Here is a 24,829-nt window from a genome sequence, read left to right as displayed (position 1 = left end):
CTTTTGTGCATTTCATCTCCAATTTCCAACAGCAACTGGGATTACGGATAATAACTTCTCCGTAGAATTGAAAAGAAATCCAGAAACCTACAGTAACATGCATAGAGTTCAATGGTACATGCAGTGGTACATACAGTGGTAGAATAAGTGTCTCCTGCATGGACGCAGAGGGATCTTAACCTTCGTGTGGTGACCCGAGGGTTTGCACTAGAGCCTTGGGTTGGGACCTCTCGATTATAAACGATTATTGGCACCTGGTGACGGATCCTAATCCATGACAATTCAGAGGAATTAACCAGAGGCACATAGTGGTTTTATAGGAACATTTCTTTTATGATTGGTCATCAATGGTGTCACTAAATAGTTTATACGAGATGAACTGAAATGTTTTCATGGAGTGAGGTTGATAGTTTTATCGGTTTATAGTTAATCAATGCACTGAAATCCATCAAGTTAGTCCTTTGGGATCAGTGCCTTCATAGTGGGCTGCTGCATACCCAGAACATATAGACATCAATCCACCATATGTTTACAGAGTCAGAAGTGCACTACATTTTTATAGATTCAAATGTTTTCAAATGTTTTATACAATGTCTACGTACGAAGAGGACTATTTGCAACAAACGAAGGTCCACCAATCATTAAATACTCTCTTTGCTTTGCCCTTTAAACATATCTTTTACAGAGTTTACAGAGTCTCACTCTGGCTTTGGACGCAGTTTGATATGTCTTTCAAATAGTTACATCATAGAAAGGAATGAGCGCCATTTCATTTACAATGGTTGGAAGTCTTAAATAAAAGAGACTGTTTGCATAACTTGCTAAAAATGTTTCAGCTTCTACTGATAGCTGTTGAAGTATCTGAGACAAACACCGATTTGTTTTCTCACAGACTTTGCCCATGAGTGATGCTATTTCAACTTGTCTATTAATAACTGTGAGGGAAAACATTGGCCAAAGATCTGCAACATATGCAGGTTTATATCTACTCGTCTCGGTGGTAGGCCTTGATTCTAGTTACATCTTCATTTTGAAGTAACAAATCAGTAATTCTCACATCAGCACAAATACTTGAAGGTGGACATGGGTGCTGTGCTCTATCTCTTTGTCTGAATATATTAGTCACTTTGGCTGTGGACAACTATAAACCTATCCAAATGCAAAACGACCAACCAAAATATTCTAATTGCAATAATGTTTATTGCATTGACTACAAAACTATCCAAACGCAAAACAAACAACGACAATATTCTAATTGCAATAATTTTCATTGCATTGAAAGACATTACGTTTCACTGATCCAAATTCTATCTAAATCATTTGACTTACCTCGGTTTCTTAAACAGTTTATTATGTTTCTCTGCAGAACTGTGGTTGTTGATGCACACCTCTGTTTCCATTGCTATGCCGGTATCCTCAATCTTGAACCTTTTGGAAATTTACAGTTTCAGCATTTCAGCACTAACATGAAATATGGAGGTCTTCCATGCAGAAAGTAGTTGCTTACTCATAAAAACTTGGTATGGAGTCGACGCCATACCATGGAAGATGACTGGAAATATACTAGTGAACATTCAATGGTGCAAATAGAGAGGTAAAGCTCAGGCAGAGAACTCTGCATGCTTTGTGCGAGCCCTTGGTAAAACACTTTAGATATAACTAAAAGCAGCTTCTCTATTTAAATTGGCAAAACTTCAAAAGCAGCCGGCATTGCCAAAGCCAAAATTGTTGAGCACATTGGCAAACACAGACTGGTTTTGATAATACTTGATTTAAAATGATGCATGTCTGGTCTGACGAGATCATCGTAAGTCTCTGTAAACCTTTGCCTCAAAGCGTATTGTTTCTGTAAACACAAGTTCCCAGTAACCAGAGGGAATCTGAACAAGCAAAGCAATCATCTTGTTCCTCTACTAACAAGGATCCTTCTACATCGGTCATTAAGAACTTTTCAGTTACCTGAAACTTCATTGTGTCATTGTGTAGGGTCAGAGGTCTGGTGTGCCCTGGCCTGGATTGCCTCTTTAAGGCTGGAGCCATAAGTTCCAGCAGCATTGGGGTCTTGAATATGGATTTCCCCTTTGGTTGTAACCTGACTTATGCAACTAAGAGAACACAAGGACACAGAAGGATAGCAATTTGACATACTGCGTTGCAACGCTTATGGGGCACCCTGCCCAACTCTATGTAGGCAGCACTGAGCGCATGGGACCAAGACTGAATGCATGCCTGCCCATTGTGGCTGGCTCCATGGAAGTGCAGCGTGACAACTATCCAAAACCCTCACCCGACAGCACAAAGATGCACTCATCCCTCCCCTGTGGAAGACTTTGCCAGGATTAAAGGCAAAATTAAAGAATTAAACCCCAGGTTTTATTCACATGCACAAGACCTAATGGAGCAAAGCCCCGGGTTCGTTACACAAACAGGCCACACATTACAAAACTCCGGATGTACGTTGTTACAACGCATGCTTTTACCACGTGATCCTTCTATACCGCCCCCCTCAAACTTCGCCCACATTCACCACATCCTTTGCTGAACAGCTTGCATCCCTGACTATCTCCCATGAGAAAATTGTACTATTAGGAGACTTCAACCTATGGTTGGACTCTATTGAGTCTGATCCTCAGGCAGCCAGTCTTAAAGAAATGCTATTGGATATGAATTTCATTCAACATATCCATCTTCCTACCCATGACAAAGGGCATAGCTTAGACCAAATTTGGTCCCAAAACATTCTTCTTGGTATTAATTCCATCATGCCCTGCATTTGGTCGGATCATTACCTGATCAACTTCACCATCACCATTGTAAGCAGCAGAAGGCCCCAACCTCAGCCAGGAGGTAAAACTAGACTGTGGAAGAATGTCAACATTCCCACCTTTATTGAATCCTTATCTTCCTCCCCTCCCTCATTCGACCAGGGCATTGACGAAATGGAAGAAGCTTTTTCAGGTTGGCTACTTCAGGCAGCCGACGCTTATGCTCCCTGCACCAACTTCCCTCGCTCCCGCCCCAACGACGCACACAAGTGGTTTACACCTGTTTTGAAAAACTTTAAGCTTGAGGTCCGTCAACTGGAGCGAAAATGGCGTACTGCCTATTTAGAGCAAGACAAGGATAATAACCGTAAAGCTCGCAGGGACTATCACAAGCTTATCCTGAAACACAAAACTGAATATTTCTCTGAAAAAATACTCAAAGCTAATAATAAATCCAGAGAACTGTTCAACATAGTGGAAAACCTCAGTACCAGTGACAGAACCTCCCTTCCGATAACTCCTACTCAGGAACGTTGCAACTCACTCAATTCCTTCTTTTTTGACAAAATCTGCACCATCAAACAGAGCAACCCCACCACTCAGCCATCCCTTTTGTTCTCCGATATTTCTCACAATCCTGCCACTTTGGTTTCATACCCTCATATTGATAATGTTACCTTATCCAAGCTTCTTACCAAAGTTAAATCAGGATCCCCTGACAACATCTGCCCTCCTTTTATCCTGAAAGAAGGAGGCACCCTCATTCCTGAGGGCTTACTTCCCTTGTTGAATGGATCACTCACCCAAGGGAAAGTCCCAAGCAATTTTAAAAAAGCCCTACTCATTCCCCTTTTAAAAAAGATAGGAGCCAACCCGTCAGACCCACTCAACTATAGGCCCATTTCTCTGTTGCCTTACTGCGCCAAACTTTTGGAATCCCATGTCTGTAACAGTATCTCCACTTTCTTGGAGAAATCTGAGTACCTTGCACCTAACCAGGCCGGCTTCCGCCCTTGCCACTCAACCGAAGCAGTTATTCTTTCGGTGAAGACCTCTTTGAGGCGGAATGCGGACGAGGGGATCCACCAGGCTTTGGTGTTGTTAGACCTTTCCGCTGCGTTCGACACGGTCGACTACACCATCTTGGTCGACCGTGTCGAGCAGGCTGGCCTCAGGGGCCCGGCTCTGAGTCGGATCCGCTCGTTCATTTCTGGCCGAACCCAATCGGTTAGACTGGGCACCATTACGGCCCCCACCATATCCACCAACTGCGGAGTGCCTCAAGGTTCTTCGCTGTCCCCCCTACTTTTTAATCTATACCTGCGTCCTCTTCTGTTTTCCCTCAGAAACGCCAAGGTAACCATCTTCAACTATGCCGATGATTTGCAGCTCATCTTCCCCCTTAACACCAAGGACTCAGTGGTAGAATTTCAAAACACCATGTCCCACATTCTGAGTTGGATGAGCTGCAATCATTTAAAACTTAACCAGGAAAGACCGAATTGGTCTTGCCTGGACAGAGTATACATAGTTGGAATCCCAGCTTCTGGCCCTCCTGTATGGGTGCCCCTCCGTCTAAGTCATCTTCGGTTAAAAGTTTGGGCATCCACATCAGTGAAGACCTTTCCTTGAAGAAACAGGTGGGAGCAGTCGTTTCCTCCAGCTTTTTTCAGCTGAAAATTTTTTTTTAAATTGCACGCTTTTTTTCCTTTTCCGCCCTCACTCAGATCGTCATCTCTTTGGTTTTATCCAGACTGGATTTTTCCAATAGTCTCTACCTTGGGCTCCCAAAAGGAGAGCTTAAACGCCTCCAGCTGGTTCAGAATCAAGCAGCCAGACTTCTTCTGAATATCCCCAGAAGGCAATCAGTTAGATCTGGCCTGAAACAACTACACTGGTTGCCGGTGGAACAACGTGTGGCCTTCAAGGCGGGCTGCATTTTATTCAAATCCCTACACGATACTGGCCCCCAATTCATCAGGAATCTATTCCATAAATACAGCCCTTCCCGACATCTCCGGTCCACCCATAAATCTCTGTTGATTGTGCCGCCGTACAAGAGGAAACGTCTCGGAGGCAGCTGCTTTGACCATCTCGCAGCTGCCTTCTGGAACTCCCTCCCCCCTCACCTAAAACTAAGCGACAATCTCCTCAGTTTTAGACATCTTCTGAAGACCTGGCTCTTTTCTCAGGCACACCATTGAGCTGCCTCCTTTTATCAAATGACTGACGCGCCCTGTTCCTTCCTACAGCGCCATGAAGCCTCCGGGCGTACGAGCGCTCAATAAATACCAGTTAACATTAACATTAACATTAACCACGCATGCTGCAAAAACGCAAGCTTTAAAACGCATTCCATTACAACGCATTACACTGGGGGGTGCTGGATAGTGAATAGTTTAATTTACTATTCCAACCCCAGTCCCCTTGGACACTAGGGAAGGTGTTGGATAGTAAATTAAAACTATTCCCTATCCTAGAGCGCCCCCCAGTGTAATGCGTTGTAATGGTTTTCGTTTTAAAGTCTGCGTTGTAATAGCACTGCGTGCTAAAACTTGCGTTATAAAGGTTGTTCCCCCAAAACTCCTATTAACCACCTCCCAAGGTCACAAGCTTTAGATCCCCATCTCAGAGGTGAATTCGTCCACCTATGACTCAGAAAACTCTTGAAAGCAGAGCTGTTGAAGCAGTTCAACTACACTCAATCTAAAGAGTAGCAGCGTAAGAGTGCTGGCTACAGACCTCTCGCATTCAGCTCAACACTAACAACCCTGCAATTCGTAAAGTATCTGCACCGTTTTACCTTCCAGTAAATAACAGGTCTGCAACAGTGAGAACCTGCTGGTGTTGACCACTCTAAGAGCCTGGTCCTCATGGACTAGAGAATGCCATCTATCCTATTATTTAGCCATAATTCAGCTGTAAGCCAAGTAAACACATCAGTTAAGCTACAGACTGAAAGAGGCGCCGCTTTCAATGATTCAGGCAAGCTGTATTGCTCAGTACAATTACAGATCATAAATATGAAGCATACCAGGAAACACAAGGTTGAAATAATGTGCAAGTGCTCCATGACATTCAATCAATCAAGGATTTGTACAGCACGGGAAGTCATCCCTGAGGGTTTCAAAGCACTGGAGAGTGTAGGTTGCGGTGTTGTTATTTTGTTCATTCAAACAGCCAGGTCTCGAGTTCCTTCCTGAACTCATGGAGCAACGAGGTGGCCCTGAGGTGCAGTGGTAGGCTGTTCCAAGCCTTGGCCACAAGCCGTCTAAAAGAGCGTCCTCTGCTGTTGCTACAGCGGGTCCGGGAGAGTGTCCGCGATGAAGAGGGTAGCGGATCGCAAGTGTCTGGTCGGTGGAAGGTCACGAGTTTGTTGCTGTATGCTGGTCCTTTGTCGTGCAGGGCCTTGTATGCATGGGTCCGCATCTTGAACTGTCATCTCTCCTGAATCGGGAGCCAGTGAAGTTTCTTGAGGTGAGGTGTGATGTGGGTCAGTTTGGGGAGGTCGAGGAGGAGTCTTGCAGCTGCGTTGTGTATTGTCTGTAGTCTTTTCAAGAGGCGTGTGGGGATTCCTACTAAGAAGCGTGTGGTGATTCCTACTTGGAGTGTGTTCCACCAGCCAGTCTGCTGGTGACGAGGGCTTGTGTGACGGTCCTGGTGTTGACTGGAAGCCATCTGAAAATCTTGCAGAGCTTATGTAGGGTGTAGAAGCAGGCAGAATATACTGCATTAACTTGATTCTTCATAGATAACTTGCTGTCAAGTACGATGCAGAGGTTGTGGGCGTGGTCTGTCGGGGTGAGGGGTGATCCCAGCTCGACAGGGGACGAGGGATGATACTTGGGGGATGCCCCAGAAGATGTTCTTGGGTTCCAAGGTGTACGATGGAAGACAGATTCTCTTGGTTCTTCTGGTTAGTTATGAGGCGATCCATTTGAGGGTGTTTCCTGGGATTCCGATGTGGTGGAGTTTGTTGATCAGGATGTCGTGTGGATGGTGTTTATTGCGACTGACAGGTCCAGGAGGATGCGGGCTGTCGTTTCTCTGTGGTCCAGGAGGGCCCTGATGTCAGTGGCTGCAATCAGGGCTGTTTCTGTTCTGTGGTTGGCACATAATCTGGATTGAGAGGGGTCCTGGAGATTGTTGTGTTTGAGGTGTTGCTGGGTGATGGCCTTCTCGAGAAGCTTCGCTAGGAAGGAGAGCAGGGAGATGGACCTGTAGTTCTTCGGTTCTGCAGTGTCAGCGGAAGGTTTCTTCAGGAGGGGCCTTATTTGGCATGTTTCCAGTCCACAGGGAGGGAGGTCGAAGCAATGGAAGTGTTTAGGACTTTGAGTTTGTCGCCAGGTGCAGGTGTTCGTGTTTGGTGTTCGAGGATGTGAGCAGGTTGATGCGGTCAGCGGTGGAGGGTTGGTGTTTGAAGTTTTCGCAGATGACTGAAATCTTGTTGTGGAAAAAGTCCATCAAGGTGTCACATAGTTCTTGGGAGGAATTAATCTGGTTCTCGACGGTTGCAGGGTTAGAGATTTTCACAATGGTGAAGAGCTCCTTGCTGCAGTTTGTGCTAGCTTCTATGCTGTCTGCTAGGGGGTGTTTCTTTGTTTATTTCAGGAGGCGGTGGTACTGGTTGAGTGCAGTCTTGCAGGTGGTGTGGTCTCCAGTCTCTTTGCTGGTGCGCCATTTCCTCTCCAGTTGCTGAGAGTTGCATTTGGTGGTTTTCAGCTCCGCAGTGACCCAGCAGGCTCTTCTGGCAGGTCTTTTGGCTTTGGCTGGCTTGGTGGAGGAAATAGTGTCATTGGGAGAAGTTCTTTGAGGCTTGTTCTAGGTTGGATGTGGTGTGTGGGCATTGAGAGTGTTGTTTCACTGGTCTTCTGATATCTTTTTCCTGTTTCTGCACATGGAGCTGGGGGGCAGGCCGCCTGTGCTGGTGGGTCATAAAATGATGAAGTGGATGCTGTAGTGGTCGGTCCAGGTGAGCTGTGAGACATGGTTGTACTGGACCTGCTTGCTGGTCTTGAAGATGGGGTAGTGTGTGTGTCCTGCGATATGGGTAGGGTTGGTAACAGGTTGCTTGAGGCCGGTATTGCTCATGCTTCCCAGGAGGTCCGTTGTGTTTGCCTCTGTCTAGTCGTTGAGGTGAAGTTGAGGTCTCCTAGGAAGATGTAGTGCTGAGAGTCGATGGCGAGCAGGGCAATGAGGTCCAGGATGGCGTTGCAGAAGCTGGGGTGTGGTCCTGGTGGTCTGTGGCTGATGGTGTTTTTTCCGTCTGTGTAAAGTTGGAAGTTTAGGTGTTTCTTATTGGAGTCGAGTTGCCCTAGGAGGTCCCGCATCAGATGGTGTCGTTGTAGATTATCTCATCTACCTCCATGTTTGTTGGTTCGGTCCCGGTGCATTATCTTGTAGCCTTACGGGGTGGCAATGGCAATGTCCGGCGTGGAGGCAGGGTTCCGCTAGGTCTCTGAGGAAGAAGACGTCCAGGGCAAGGTATGAGATTGTTTCCCAGATCTCTGTGGCGCGTTTTCCGAGAGATTGTGCGTTGATTATGATGTACTGAAGTAGAGTCTGGGTAGGCTTGGGGGATGCAGTTGTGTTTATGGCGTCTCTGGCGTTGCGGGGTACTTCGGTGCTGCAGATGTAGCTGCAGTGCATGAGGGCGAATGGCCCTCTGGTGCTGTGTGGTGTTGCGCAGCAGCAGTTGTTTATGCGTCTGGAGTCCAAGGCTCGGAGGTCTGTGACAGAGTAGCTGCGTGGGATGTAAGATCCAGGGTTCCTGGCACTGGGCACAGATGGGCGCAGACAGGCTTGCTTTTGGTGCGCCAGCGGTGCGGCCTCCATTAGGAAGGTCCTAGGGAGAGGGCAGGGCAGGAAGCGGGAGCACGGGAAGCAAACGGCGAGGCCGGCAGCAGAAAAGTAAATGGAAAACAGAGGCAATGCAAGAGAAACGGCTAACTGAACTAAAACAGGCACTAACAGGAAAGAAGGTTAGACTGCCTCCTCTACCTAAAAAAGCAGAAGCAGTGAAATACAATTATAATAACTGAAGAGTGGCGGCAAGCGTGAGAGGTCAGCGGCACACAAGCAGCAGCAAAGGGGACCTGGTTGCAGCAAGGGGAGCAGGTGAAAGGACCTGCCCAGTGGGGGTCGCGTATTAACTAGGTCCTGGGAGGGGGAGCTGGGTGTAGGGAAGACGGTGAACAGGATTGTAGGAAGCGAGCTGCGAGGCCGGTGGCAGAAAAGTAAAGAGAGGCAGTGGAGGATAAATGGCTGACTGAGTTAAAACGGGCACTAACAGGAAAGAAAAAGGTTCGACTAGCTCCTCTACCTAACTAAACAGAAGTGAAATATAATTAGAAAAACAGTGCAATGTGGGCTAAACTAGTTCAGGAAAGGAAAACTGCTAGTACTGGCGACTGAAAATACCCCAACATGGCGGGAGTGGCGAGTGGCGGCAGTACATAGGAAGCACATAAAAGGCCCCTCTTGGCCAACCATGGGTATGCGACCTCATGCAATTTATGAGGCTTTTTGTCAGCTCCAATTGGCACACCTTTATGCAACTTTCCCCAAACATATATATCAAAACAAAAGTTCTTCGGCCACCCAGCTCAGAAAAAAACATGAAAGAATGACCTTACGTGCAAGATTCTAGACTTTATTTCTATCACATTCTTCTTTATAGTTTTATAGCTGGGGCTACAGCAGAGCATCTAAAAGCTACTGCGTTTGCAGCACAGTGGAAAATTCATCAGGCATTCACTTTCACTCAACCCCTTACTGCGTCCTATGCAAGAGGCTAAGGGTCATTTCACCAAGGTACTGACAGGGCCGGCTATAGGGGGTGTGACCAGTGCAATTTATAGGCAACAATAAAAATGTCAAGATAACTCAGTGATTAATGTTCTTCCTAGAGAGAGATTGGGGTTTTGTCCAATGGAAGTTTTGACTCCTAGTAAGATAGCGCAGAGGGTTAATGTGACTGCTGCACAGAACCTGTACCATGCAGATAAAGTGCATACAATGTAAACAGGTCAGTGGGTTACTACTTTTGTCAGAGAGATCCTTTTGTTACTTGCAGTTTAAACGTTAAAATCCTAACATAGAACAGTGAGCTATTAACTGTCATCAAAGATCTGCAATAACTGCAAGGTATTAATTAATTAGAGCGTTATGATTTCCCCCGAGTCTTTGATCATCCTAATGCTGCAAAAAGGGTGGCAGCTAGGGAATCACTGGCGGAGGTGGTCATTGAGGGATGCCAACCCAACAAACATTGTTGCACGGGGCACCACCAGTGTTAAAGCCAGCTCTGGTCCCCAATACCTCAAATGCCTCGTGCCTTGATGGGCAAATTTTCTTGTCCTCAAATAATTCACCTAAGAAATTACACTCCTTGTTTATGTTAGGAACTGTGCCGTATTTACAAGCACCACAATTATCAAAGTCAAAGGTGTTTATGCTATTGAACAGCTTGCCTTCACATAAACTCAGCACAGACATGGTCCTGGAAGACGGCATTCAAAATGACCTCTTTGGAGAAAAGACTTAACGAGAAGACGCGTTGAGTTGAAACTGTAAAAGGACCTCAATTTACAGGGGAAATATGCCTTAGTTTTGGAAAACTGAATCTACAACATGACTAATAGAGGGCTCCCTACAGATGATGTAATCCTATGTGTTCTGTGATACTTATTAATGATAAATTCTGAAACAATTTTTCAGGCTATAGGATCATGTTGCTTTTAGAGAACTGTTAGAGAAAAGTCTAAAGTAAAACATTAAATCTACTATGCCAGTGACTATGATTTGAATACGTTTTCTCCTAGACGAGTTTCAAACAAAATTAATCTTTGCAAATGATTTCATTGTGTGCTTTTAGTTTACAGACAAAATTACAAATATTACAAAGGTGCTTCGTTCAATGGACCTCATTGTTTTTTTATTCAATTTACTGATTCTTACTATTTTTCATGTCATACTACAAGAGAGAGATTCATCTTACTCCGGGCGACTTGTTTAATGCATCTATAGAGCCAGGAAGCATGTAAGGAAAAACAGGGATTAAAAAAATGCTGGTGCAGTATCTGAATCAATGGTTGCAGTGCAGTATTATTGATGAACCAAAGAAAGACACACAAGTCCTTGCTAGCATCCACTTTACCAGCTCTACAATACATGTGGTATGTGCTGGGAGTCTTAAGACGTTCATCCAGAGAAAAGAAAAACAGTTCTCTTTATATAGACATTTTGACTAACCATCACCGAAGCTGGCCTTCTAGAATGGAACTGTGTTAGATGATCTAGAGATGGGATTTTGACAACTATTGTGACATCATTCACAGGACGGCCCCTTTAAAATGGCTGCACATCTCAAGGACCAGACCGCAAGAGGCCTGGGGATGGTTGAATGGGCGCATCTGTTAACTTAGTGCTGCCGGTTTTAGGTTTCTCCTCTTCTGTATCAAGTGAATTCTCTTGGCCGTCCTTCCTCGGTGACCTCCATTCAACGGTGTGCTCAGCAGTCCTGGAATCTGCTCAATTATTTACCAGCCTCTCTCCAGCTTCAGATCTCTCTTTGTGAGGCTGCTCTGCTGAATCAGAGCACTCTCAAGGTGTCAACCCTTGGGAAGCTTTCGTTAACTCGGAGGCGGGTTTTGTAGTGCATGAAAATTTACACCACACCTTAGATCACATTTGTGTTTATCGTACATCTCCCAACCTATACAATAAAATCACCATTACTGGTTTTCATTGACTGTTTAAAGTTCTGGAAAAAGAATTTGCAGGATCATTTGTTTTTAATTCATATTGTCTATCTATCTCTGCGTCAAACTTAATCCAGGCTTCTAGAAATGTCTAGTCCCGAAAGAGCTAAACATCTTGTTTAATGGGTGTGTTAATCAAAAACGACCTTAAACTTTAAAAATGGGTATAACATCAATTCAAGGCTTCAGGTGACTCCAGAAATCAATGAGTACATGTAGCGGATCTTTTGGTATGACTGTTTCAAACTTCAGTGCACAAACCCACCCATCTATCGCCATTCCTATCCCAGCAACAGCAAAACTCAAGGACTGACAGACCTAGTTAACCCCTACACCTCAGTACTTGCTGGCACAATGGTAAGAGATTGACATATCCAGGTGCATACAACAGGTGCATTTATATATCGTTTACTCATGGGCACCCTTGATGCTCAAACACTGTCCCAAATCATCCTGGGCAACAGTCCCTCTTTGCATCTAATCACAGGGAACCCACCATGATCAATTTGCACAGTGACAGCCTCGGCACACATCCAGCCACCCTTTCCCTGCAACCCAGCAGAGCTTTAGTCCCCACAGACATTTACACTAAATTCGGCTCCCAAATCCAACATTATTTTCAATTCAATCATTCCACACCAACCAGATATTGGGCCCGAGACCACACTGCATGCCCCAAACAGGGTGCAACTAAAGTAACAGATCCTGAAACACTTTCAAAATGGGCACCATCCGAAGGAGTGTTAAGAATCATGAGGAATAACAAAAATATCCCATCCTCCAACCATACAGATACCCCAGCTAGACTTGTAGGGAAGTGCTACTAATAGCCCAGACGTGTCCCAACAGAAACACCCACTCTCGGAAGAGATGTCAGTCGCCCAGACTCAAGCCATGTTTGCCTCCTCAAAATGATAAATGGTCCAAGTCACTGAGAAAATAGGATTCTTTGAAATATCACCAATAAATCAAGCCAGGATTATAATCCACTTGTGTGGGAAGTGGTGTGTGGGGGATTGCGAGGGAGTGAACGGGAGTGGTGGTTGGGGGGGGGGGGAAGGGAGGGAGTGAAGAGGGGGTGGGTGGGGGGAAGGAAGGGATTGAAGGAGGAATCCAGGGAATGCTAGCAGTGCTGGTCACATTCTGAACCATCCTATCCTCCTTCAGGCTCTAATGTAAAACAGGGGCCCATTATGCCTTCCCCGGCATGAACAGCCTTGTTCCTCTAAGAAAAGCGGCAGCGGGCGGCCTGCAATATATTGCAGCCCCCTAGGTAACATTCAAGAGCAGCGCCAATGTTTAGGTCTGGGTCCAATCATGCATGATGCTACACATCTTCAAATAGCTAAACTCTGATACAGTCCTTGAGAACAAGCAGCAGAACAGCATGCAACACAATCTAGGTATTGTTACCGACACATCAACGGGCTCCAACAGGCCAAACTGTATCCCCACTATTGAACACTAGAACTAGTGCGTCCCTGAACAAAATGGAGGGCAAAATGAATAATACTCGTAGACAGCCTAAGAATTGAAGTAAGAAAAAGAGCTATCACCCCTTGCATTAAATACGCTGCCCACCTTGAGAAATCAATAGCATCATATTCCTAGTCACGGACATTAGTGGTTGTACAATCCAGCTTAGAATGAGGATACAGATCCATCCCTTTTTATCGTCGTTGACCTTCATGCCATAGACCAAGCTCTGATCTCCCTCCTCCTGAAATACGGTATATTAGCTACAGGACCCTTCTCGAGAAAAACTCCAGCAACGTCTAAGCAGGGGCGGCCTTAGGCATGTGAAAGCTGTTCATCTGCACAGGGCCACCAAACCCCAGGGGCCACCACGCCAATATAAATCCTTAATATAATAATCCTCTGAGGATGGATACATATTTGCGTGGTTTCCTGTGGCAGGGATTTGGTGGCCTCCGGCTCTGTTCCACTTCCAAAAACCCTGAACCCCCCCCCCTCTTTACTGGCCTCCGCACTCCCTCCACCCGGACCTTCTCTTCCAGGCCCCCCCACCTACGCTCTCTGCCCAGGTCCGCCATAAGCCTAGAGCCGCCCCTGTGTCTAAGGATTTAAAACGCCAGAAGCTCGACGGAGAAGGCTGGTTCAGAACCACCGCTAGCATAAGTTGTCTTGCTGGCTACAGGTTCTAGAGAAACATGATCTGAAAACTAGCCACATTAATGTCAAATAATCTTGTGTGAAGGGCTCATTTACTACTTTCTCAGATCTACGCCATGGCCATTAGGTCCTTCATCGGCAATATCCCTAATATCTCTGCAAACCAATGCAACTGCCATCACTTCTCGCACTACTTACTTCACGCCCAATAATGTTTATTAATCAAGTATGAAAAACAGCTAAACAGCAAGGAAAAAGGCGCCAACATAAAACAGACACAAATAAACACTACAGGTTATGTTACTAACCACTTTAAAATGTAGATACAAAATAATTTTAATTTAGAGACCACACAGAGACAAATACAAGTTAAAAGAATATGTCTAACTTAAGTGTTGAACAACAATGCATACCTGTTCGGTGAACGTCAAATTAAAACGCAAAAAAGTGCTAGCAAATCAAACATGGCCACATGAGAAGAATAGCATGAGGAGAATAGCATAAAGCAGAAGTTTACCTAAAATAACATTTCTTTAACTCTTCAGCTACTGTGCTGCAAAAATATTGTGCCTTGTGAGTAGGCACACCTCCGTTTCTATAGCATCTAAGCATGAAAAGTGTTTAAACGTTAAACACCGACTAAACTGCACTCTTGTTTATGGCTACTCAGTGAATCCCATGAGGTAATTCCTCTGTACTAAATATAAAGTCTTAAAAGTCTTGGTAATCAATGAAACTTAAGAAATACTTATTTGTTCTCTGAATATGTGCCTGCTGTGAAGTTGCGGAGAGTCTGGTTAAGAAACATGCACTACACATACAAATGCTAAAATCTACATGAAGGAACAAGGCAGCCTAGGAGTGTTTCGGACTCCTTACCAAATTTAGAACGTTAAGGATGGTTTACTCAACTATATGTTACTTTGCAGTGTTTACATTATGTTGTTGTTCCTTTCAGAAATAGCTTGAAGGCCCTATCTAGGATTTTGCAGCTCGAAATTCCTTTAACGTGTAAAAGGAATTATGGGAACACTGTGGAACAAAGTGGAATCAACTTTCATGTCAATCACATCCTCCGGAATAATGGATCTTCACCAGAGGGAAGGAAGCTGTACTTTACTTAACTAGGTCAACCTCAGGAGCCGCTAAGGGGACTTCCTGTTTATTTGAAATGGCCCTTGTACAGGCTTGGGAGACCTGTGCAAAAAGGAAATCTTCCAATTTTAAGAGGGCCAGAGCAAGGAAATACCCTCCCTACTGCTTTAAAGAAAAGAGACCAAGAAAAATAGTCTATGTGGAAGTGTCTGTGAGCGACAGCAGCCAACGGGAAACGGACAGCGTAATATCCTGATGATACAATTCCATAAATAAATGGCCTTTAAGCGCAACATTTGGAATTACGATGACCACAGAACAGAAGCACCATTATTGATCACCTCATTATGTATGCTTTGATCTTCTTAGGAATTGTATCCCTGAGTTGAGGGAGGACCAACTCTTTATTTGCAACATTTTCAAGCGACAGCAGTGGGGATAACAAAGGACAGAGCAGTAAAAAAAAAAAAAAAAAAGAAGGAGTCAAAGGCGCAATACACTTAGCATGTTGGTAAAGTGAGCAAAATCAGCGGAGAGAGGCGGTGGCACGAGCATGAAAGCCCCTTGCGTGTGCTTCATGTTTCCAAACAACGATTTGTTGAATTACGATTGAAGTTTACGCTGGTTGAGAATGTGGCCGTGTGAATACACAAAGAGTGACCTGACTGGTAGTGGAGATCTTTCAACTAGGCGTTGAAAAAGAGCAACTAAATTCCTGCTCCGCGTGTTACCTCTTATATTGCCTAATGAGGCCAGAGTCCAACAGGTCAACAATAGAACGTGTAAGTGAAAACCGGTTTTATGAAAGTGATGTTGAGATAGTACCCGTGTTACAGACCAGTGGTTGAACTAGATCTGTAAATGAGGCATGTTTTCATCCTTCAAGCTCGCTATAACTCTCTAGAAGGCATTGATTACTGGTGTTATTTCAGAAATGCCCAACTGGAAGAAAATACAGAATTTGCATTTTGCCAGGTACTCGGTATGGGAAATTAATTTCTAGTGTCTTGAGATCACGCTTTCCACATAGTCACCATCTCCAGCAATCCCCCATCCTGCAATATCAGGCGGATTCTGCTTCAGTCGCTAGCCTCCACCTCCCAGCTTCCCCCTCTGTACTTTCCGCAGGACAGGTGGCGCCGTGGCCAGGGTGACTGACGCTGGGGATCACAGTTCGATCCCCGACTCAGGTGGCAGGGGTCTGCCCAGCACCATGCGACTCTGGGCAATAGCTCGCATAATCTTCCCAACAGCCCCCAGCGCCGAGATACCCCTTCGGGGGTGATTTGTGCGCTATACAAGTACTGGATTTACATTTACTCTGGCACCTCTCCTGGTCCCAGAGATCACCTACTCCCCAAATTCTCAAAAGCTTCCTGTTTCAGAGACATCCACAAGAATACCACGTGCAGCATACTCATTACACCCCAGGATGCAAAAAATCACACAGGATGAAACCGAGAATGGTCCAACACTCAGCCGGGAAATTACACAAAAATGCACAAGTGTAGTCAATCTGAAAGAACGTCTCAGAATAACTTTAATAACGAATTCAAAATTAAATGAAAAAGCAATTAAACAAAAATGGCAGGCTTAGTATAACAGGTGTTACCTGGTGGAAAGGCAGAATCGCACGTCCACCTGAGACAAACACCAGCTAATGTCAAGCAATGTGAATAATTTAGCAACACTGCTTGTATTAAATATCCGACAAGTGCTTATTGTGTCTGTATTATTTATTGCTCAGGAGGAAACGCCTTGAAAAAGCACTTGAGCGTTTCTAACGTGGAAAGTCCTGGTGACTGGAAGACAACACTAGTCCTCCTTCTCGGACATCGAACTGTACGCTCCATACCACTGCAGGACCCGCGCATCAAAGGCATTATTATGAAAGTCAGAGAGATAAACAGTGTCACGGGAACTTCCGGCCGTGACCGGAAAGGGCGCGCTTCGCTCGTGGCTGCCGGCAGTATGCTATGTGCCACAGCGATGAGGCATTTCATGTAGAGGTCAGGAATGTGGGCACGCTACCACGGGATGCTCACAATAAATTACTAAATACATAAACTGCTCCGCAGCTTTACCCTTCCTCGAGGAGAGGAGAACCCAGCCTGAGGTCATGTGATGCACGTGACAAGCCGTCTTCTATTTCTTCTGACCGTCAAATGGCTCTCTCTGTACGCATTGCAGAATTAAACTTTATATTCCAGGGATTTGTAACCTGCATAGAAGCCAGGGTGATGTTTTCAGTGTGCTACTTTTCAGCGCCTTCAGAGTTCTGGGACTTTCTAGGGTGAACCTCTGAGTAGAAAAAGAACAAGCGGAATCATAGCGCTCAATTCCTTGTTCATGATAAAGCGCTAGAGAACATACAGCTCAGTGCAGGGATAGGAAGAAAAATAGTGGAATGGCCGAGTTTCTTCAGTGTGTTTGAGCTGACTGGTCTAATTACTGGCCAACAATTTCTCAATCGCCACCTTCACCTGCGAGTTGGTATAGGACTCTAGTGCTTTATGGCCTTTCTTCAACAGTTAGTTTTGAATTTGGGCGGGAGTGAATAAGAGTTATTTTCATACAAGACTGATTATTTTCTCTTTTTGAATTACACAGTATTAGCAGCTAACAAGAAAAGAAGTAAAAGATACAAGAAAGGTCATTTTTGTTTTTTAGATTAGATAAGAAACACATGCCCGCGCGCGCGTAATGGTGTTAAATTTTGATCCCGAAAATGTCTCATGTGTAAATACTCCACAGGACATAGTGTCTGAAAAGACAAAAAAGGTGTGGGACCACTTTTAAACAAATGCTTACAGAAATTAGGGACATAAACACGTGTGGCCATTGAAGACATTTTTACTCCAGCACAGGCAGGCTAGGTCACTTGACACTCTAGTTGAAAAGTGTGCTTGTCAGAGGGAAGGAAAGTGCAGTGTAGGGAGTCAGGAGACCTATGTTCTCAAAACAATGTACTTATTTTGAAGATTATTGTAAGAGCAATGTATGCAGCACACATTACAACCAGAATTGTTATTATTTTTAGCGCTCTATCTGGAATGTGGGAAGTAGCTGAGCCAATCAGAGTGCTAGAATTAACTATTGTGTTCTTGCATTATAACATGAGACCATGCCTGAAAAGGGGCCATAGAGAAGACTGGGAAAGTTCACTTGTCTTCTGTTGGCGAAGATGATTTCTAGAAGGCTTGCTGCCTGGACATGAAATGTTCTGCCAGGCCTGCACAGGAGCAATCTAGGAGGTGGTGAGACTAGGCACAAACCATTAGACCTCTCTGCGGAAAAAACAGAGACCTGCCTGTGACTGCACCATTCACAGGAAACTGCCAGGTTGATTCAACATCATATTGACTGCACCTCACAGGTTCTATCCATCACAAGCCTTTCGAAGGCAACTTCCAAGAATTCGCAAATCTCAGTCAAGAACAGTCTCACAAAAAATGATAATGTTCAAAGATTGCCCAAAGAGTTTTTAAACATTTAGTTTTTTGCTATTAGCACTTTGAGGTTATTTGTTTTTAGTATGAATTTCAAAGTGTAAGATGTGATGCCAACATGACAACAAGAAGTCTTTATTCCATGAAATCTCCTCCAACAGCTTCAAGCAATTTTTCTGAGGTCTACATCAAGATTTGATTAAAAATAGAAAACAAAATAGAAATATATTGTTCACAATTTACATAAACCTGAAAATGTTCAAGGAAAGATGAAATGATGTTAATCGTAAATCAATGGGCGAATAATTCAACATGAACAGTCTGTGGACATCTTTATTAAAGAATAGCGAACACTCTACAGCAAATTCTCACACAGTGCCCCATTTCCACTACTAATACATAATTAACAACCAGATGTTGAGAGCTGCCTACCTGCTAAAGCCTTGATGCGCGATCGCTCAAATAAGCGTGCAGAGCTGTTCTCATTGTCCCACTCATCATCCCAGCGGTTGTTGACATCGGTGTACTGTTGCTGGATTTCCATGTGGTCGTAATCCGTTGCCACTGCCGTCATATTAACTTTCTCTAAACTCTCTTCGTCATCAGTTTAGGCCTCCAAAAACTGTTGAGAAAAGAAACACAAGGCATTTAAATCAAATATAAGTTACCCCAAAAAAACAGCATGCGTTCATATGAAAACTACTCCAACCAACTCCCTGTGAAGGGTAGAATGTTGTTCCAAGGCCTATGTCTCACATACAAACTCCTAGGAAACTCCCGCACCCAAAATGCCTCAGTGACAAGATCGATCATCAAAATCCCATCCACCCAATCTGCTCAGGTGCAACACACCTGCGCCTCAAAAAACAAGCATTAGCAAAGCCAACTGATCTGGCATTTGCTGCTAACTTTTCACTTTGCCAATGTTTGGGAGTGGGATTTGTAAAACTGCCCAAGGGGACTACTTTTGTGTGTAACTTGTGCAAAAACAGAATGCCCTCACTCAGAGAAGTAAGCCAATGGACGAAGCAGGCTGAACTAAAATGTGACTGATACAATGAAAGACCAATAAACGGAAATAGCCGACTAAAGCACCGATAAGTAGGCATATAACTTTATTAAAATCAGAGGATATTTGCCAACGCTACATCTAACAAGATGCAAAAGCACAGGCAATAGATTCCAAACTGCATTTGCCCCAACCTTTGCAACGGTTTACCCACCGCTTCCTGTATTGGCCCCATCTTTATGTTCTTCAGAGGCAGGCTGAAGACACATCTCAATTAAAACCAGTAGAGCCTGACTCATCTCCAGCCCACTGTTGAAGGTATACTACACCCTATCAGCAAACGGTTGCTTAGGATGCTACCCGTGTTAGATGCACATGAAATTAACCTTGTTGCTGGTATAAGAAACAATGTGGGATGCTCAAAACACTGACTTGTCACATAGAAAAATCTATGTCACAAGTGATAGAGAGGAATAATGTAATCAAGATCCTCAGTATCTTTAGCACCGCTCACAGAGAGAATGATCGACATCACCACGCTTTCTGAGGGTCAAACTAACTTGCTACTACTGCTAACGTTCTTAAGATAATGCAGAGTCAGTGTGAGCAAGAACCCAAGGAAAACAACTCTTGCTCTTACAGCAGTTATAGGCAATTGTTCAGTTTGTGCTATAAAATTCAAATCAACTTGCATTCACAGCAATAAATTAATAGTGCTGCTATAACCAAGAAAGCCATGAACTTCAAGGAAGAATTTGGAATAACTTCTGGTGACAACAAAGCATGTTATTTGCGTTTCACAAAGGAACTGTCATTTACTGCTCCCAAGAGCCATTTGCATTTTATACACCCTAGCATTTGTTAAAAAAGATTTTTTTAATTCTGCAATATTCTTTCCCGCAAATAGTGGGTCAACTCTTGGCAGATTTGGAGTGACCAATTCAGGAGGAGATATTTTCAGTTGGCTAGGTTAGGACCCTAACAAACAACTGGAGCTTCCTCCTACACACAAATGCATGCAATAATGTAGCGAGTTAAGCCACTGCAGACCACCTACCACACTTATTTCACATCCAAGCGTGCAAACAAATAAACATTTAAACCCGGGAATGGCAGGGAGTGATAGGGAAAAGGTGGGCTAATGATTGTTCCAGCTGCCTTTGTATCTTCATTCAACTGATCTATCTTCTGCAAGTAGACCAAGTGACAACTAGTCTTTCCTACTTCCATTACTAGATTGTGGAAGGGTGATAACATATCTTAATGGGCTCAGTCTGTAATAGCATGACCCTTGCATGAACAATGTGGCGCTAAGCGTGATCTTAGACATGCCACTCTCTCGACTCCCCATGTAACTCAAGGGACAACAGTCACTGAGAGATGGTTCTACATTGAGCTATACTGATCGATAGCTCTTAGGAGCTTAGTAGGACTGAGTCCCCAGGTAACAGAAATTACCTGCCATTTTAATGTCAATAGCGAGGGCGCACAGGGGAGAATTAACATGTGGGTTTAACATGATCTGAGAAACACTAACATTTTTTAACACAAACGAACCATACAGATGCAACATATAATACCGGAAGTAGTAAAAAGAAAATCGAAATTCCTATATGGTGCCTATTTATTTATTTATTTATTACATTTATATGGCGCAACAGCTACCCTGAGGCTTTCCCGGCGCCTTGGATCTGGGTTTTTCTCAGTAAGACGGAAGGTTTATGAAGGGATGTGGAGTTTATTGGTTAAATAGCCAGGCTTTAATGCCCTTCCGGAATTGGGTGTAACTTGGCTCAAGACGTAGTTTGAGCGGAAGTGAGTTCCACAGAACCGGGGCCAAGTAGGTGAAGGAGCGTCCGCCCAATCGTGCCCGTTTGAACCTAGGGACAGCAAATTTAGCCTGATGCATTGACCGAAGGTTACGGGAGGGTAGATATTTATGCGCCAGCTTACATAAATAAGATGGTGCATAATTCACATCTGTCAACGTCTGAAAAATGTCAAGCCAGGAATTCAAAGGTGCACACAAAAAACACGTTAATTAACAAAACAGTTTACAATGATCCTGATTTAACACGATTCAAGTGGGAGAGCGAGGGAGGAGTTGCATGCGTGGAATGACGTATGTACTCCAGAATCGACTTGAAAAATTTAACAAGGCATGTACCTTTTAATTAAATTATAGAAACATTACATTTTACATGTCATTGTGTTTGGGAATAGAATCTACAGGAGGACTCAGTTTATACCACTTGTCCATTACAATTTCACAATGTCACTTAGTCTTCCCGTCACAGGATTCCATTCATTAAAATAAATGGCCGCTTGATATTGAGCTAAACCTGTGCCCTTATAGGACCCAGATAGTCGCAGTGCAGGATTTAGACTCACAACCATTACCAGGGCGTAGCTTGGACAGTAAGATTGGGGGGGAGGGGAGGGGGAGCTTTAGATTTTCCAACAATCAGGCTGGCATATAATGTTTCAGTACATTATATGACAACCAGGATGCATGAGAGGGACCTACAGGGCACTGGAAAGGGAGAGGAATGCGGATTGGTAGAAGTATTAAGAGAGAAAACACAATATTTTATGAAATAACCAATATTTTGAGGACTTTCAAAACGGAGAGGGAGTGTGTAAGTTTTTTTGCCTCTTGTAAACATCCCTGGGGAATTCCGACTGACATCTCAATACTCGACTGAAAGCACCTGTACCCAACTATTTATCAGGAGGGTGTAACAGCCCAAACACCCGCCCTCCCCCGAAGCTACACCCCTGGTTATTACCAACCTTTGCATTCCGACGCTAGGAGTCTCAAACACAGAATGCATCACTTACAGAGATCACATGAAGCCACAGGGCTGATGCGAGTGTTTCATGAAGACTGCTCATTCTTTGCATTCTGGTACTTTCATCCCCGCATCTGAACAGAAGTACCACATGCACCAGACCAGCAGGACAACCCCAAGGCCGCATGAGCTAGCAAGACCTGACTTGGGACCGTGGAAGATTTGGGCATTTATGGATTCCCTCGTTGTGACTTTGATGATGTAGATCGAGGAACTGCTCTTTAGAAGTGTCTACATTAAACAGTGTTTAGATGCACTTTTTAACAGGCCATGCCTCGTTTTTCAGCTATGCCTCTATGTTAGCACGTTATATTTCCCTTTCAGGATTTGAGAGCCCCGATGATGCATTGGCGCCATGTTAACTGAATGTCAAACTCACTCCTTGCCATGGCAGGAGGGCCCAAGACGTGGGCTTCAGAATATGGGTTTTATTATTTAAATATGATCAAATAAAGGCCCTCGCCAAGGCCAGTAGGAAGGATATGGCGAAATAGCCGCATCCAGAAATCTGCACAATAAGTAGTCCCCTTCATTGCTAGGGGTCACTGGTGTAATGTGTCTTATTTAAAACATATTATATATTGTGGCGTTGTAAAATATACAGAGGGTGGCTTTGGGACAATGCTTGTTTTCCTACAGTGCTTACCTTCATACAAAAACCATCCACAAAAAGTATTGCCAAAATAAGTCAGCGACCTATTGGCTTTGCCAATGCTTGTTACACCTTCTGTTGATATTGTTTTTGGAAGTCAGATTATTTATATCATAGTGTGCTTGTAGTTCAGCCCACTGTGGGCTGCAATATGAAGGCAGGTTACTTCTAAAACTCTGCTGGGTTGTGAAAGTCTGAATTTGGAATTTTACAGCATTGAGAGGGAATTTCAACAATCTTCTAATAATGAATATTAAATATTTGCACAGCTAAATTAGCACTGGAAGAGCAATGGACATTAATTACATTTGAATTTGGGGTTGGTTTCAATTTAAATATTTATTGGTGAAACAAAAACAGAAATACCAATGTTACAAAGTATAGTTTCAGGACAGCTCTGACACCGACAGCTGAGATGTTGCAATTTCGCTGGCTTGGGTTTCAAAGTAACCATTTGAAATGTGCACAGATGCAGTACATTTTCAGTTTAAGCAAGAAAAACAATATCTGTTTTAATGTGGGAGGAGGTTTAACAAAAATAATGTTCTTTGGAACGATTATTCGGTCAAAAGTTCAAATCAAATGGTCAGACCCAAATTTCGAAACATTTAGCCTGAAAAAACAATTGTCTAATACTGTTGTGATGGAATAATGTTTATACAGAGGGTGAAACTTCACCTCACTGAAGGCATAGGGGCTATTTAACAGTCTGCCTTTGGAAACACAATCAATACTGTCAGAAGAAAAAAATTGTTTCAGGATTAGTTCCAGGCAGGGAAAGGGTTGGTGTGAGGTTAAAAGACAGACACCGGTTAGAAAACATTTGTTTTACAGTAAGGGTAGGAGACGGGAGAGGGAGAGGGTGGCCTAATGGGCTAGAACGGTGGATCTCAAATCTGGGGACCTGGGTTCGAGTCTCTGCAATGACATTCAGCATCCGGTGTTTCTGGGCAAATCACTTAATATCTCTGTGCCCAACAAAAATGAATGTGTCCTTGGGCAACGTGACTGGTGCTGATGTAAAGCGCTCTACCTTCAGGTCAAGTTCGCACCATATAAAACTCTTGGGGGGAAAAAAGGCTAAGCACATATTACTACGTGGTTCAACATTAGGGTACAGGTCAGTGAAATGGTTTGCTTCACAGTAAGTGGTACGGTTAGGTGAGGGAAATGTGTGTGTTATCGTAGGGTAAGGATATAAGGTTCAAGTTCAAATAATCTTTATTTGGTCAGCAGTATGACCATAAAAGCACATTAGAAACAAGTACAAACAGATCACACAAATCAGTGTCACAAATTTCAGGTACCAAAATGTACATCATCATTAACCTTCAGCATCGTCATAGCTAGATAGAGATATATGGTTTAATGTCGTTTTATGGCAATGGAGTTGGAACTAGGTCAAGAGTTAGAAATAAGGATAAGGTGGGGGCTGGTATAGGGTTGAGTTAGGGGTACGGTTTGGTTATGCCTTAAACTAGGGTTACAGATTTTGACAGGGAATAGATTAAGACAGGGGTGGGGTTGGGTTACCACTAGGATTTGGTTAGGATGACATTTTGACTATAGAGACAGTGAGTGATGGAGACAGGTTTAGGTTCAGGCATAGGTAGGGTTATGGCAAACACAAGGAGATGATGGACGGAGCGCTGAAACTGCGCAGAAGCTCACCCGTGCCACAGATCTGGGTGTAATCCATCATCGTTCTTTAGCTCACTTCGCCATCTCAGTTCAGACCCAGCCATATGTAAATCAGTCTTGACCCTGTTCCTCATTGGAACAGCCGAGCACGAACTGCCATGTCAGGTCTTCCCTGGACTGGAAACAAGCATCCTAGGACTGGTTTAGGGTTATGTCTTGGACTAGCGTTCGAGATTTTGATAGGGACTGGATGGAGATAGGAATGTGTTTGGTTTAGGATTATGGCACGGGCTAGGGTTCGATATTGTGATGGATACAGGGTTCGATTAGGGCACAGCTAAGGTTATGCCTTGGACCAGGGTTAGAAATATTGATATGGAATGGATAGGGTTAGATTAGGGATAGTGCTTGGTTAGTACTAGGGTTCTATTATGATTAAGTGGTGGAATGGGGTTAGGGATAGGGTTAGTG

At 44.0% G+C, this 24,829-nt stretch overlaps 1 protein-coding gene across 1 annotated transcript in view; it reads right to left on the bottom strand.

The window, feature by feature from the left end:
* SPTBN1 (spectrin beta, non-erythrocytic 1) overlaps positions 1–24,829 on the bottom strand; it is a 459,103-nt gene that overhangs the window by 331,371 nt on the left and 102,903 nt on the right. Inside the window, exon 2 of the mRNA XM_086927648.1 lies at positions 18,637–18,826. Within this exon, the coding sequence (XP_086783774.1) occupies positions 18,637–18,778 (142 nt within the window). The 5' untranslated portion in view covers positions 18,779–18,826. The remainder of the gene's footprint in view (positions 1–18,636; positions 18,827–24,829) is intronic.

Source organism: Lissotriton vulgaris, chromosome 6 (genome assembly GCF_964263255.1).
Source record: "Lissotriton vulgaris chromosome 6, aLisVul1.2, whole genome shotgun sequence".
Lineage (NCBI taxonomy): Eukaryota > Metazoa > Chordata > Amphibia > Caudata > Salamandridae > Lissotriton > Lissotriton vulgaris.
The sequence above is the reverse complement of the archived record's forward strand: the minus strand, read 5'-3'. Positions and strand labels throughout refer to the sequence as shown.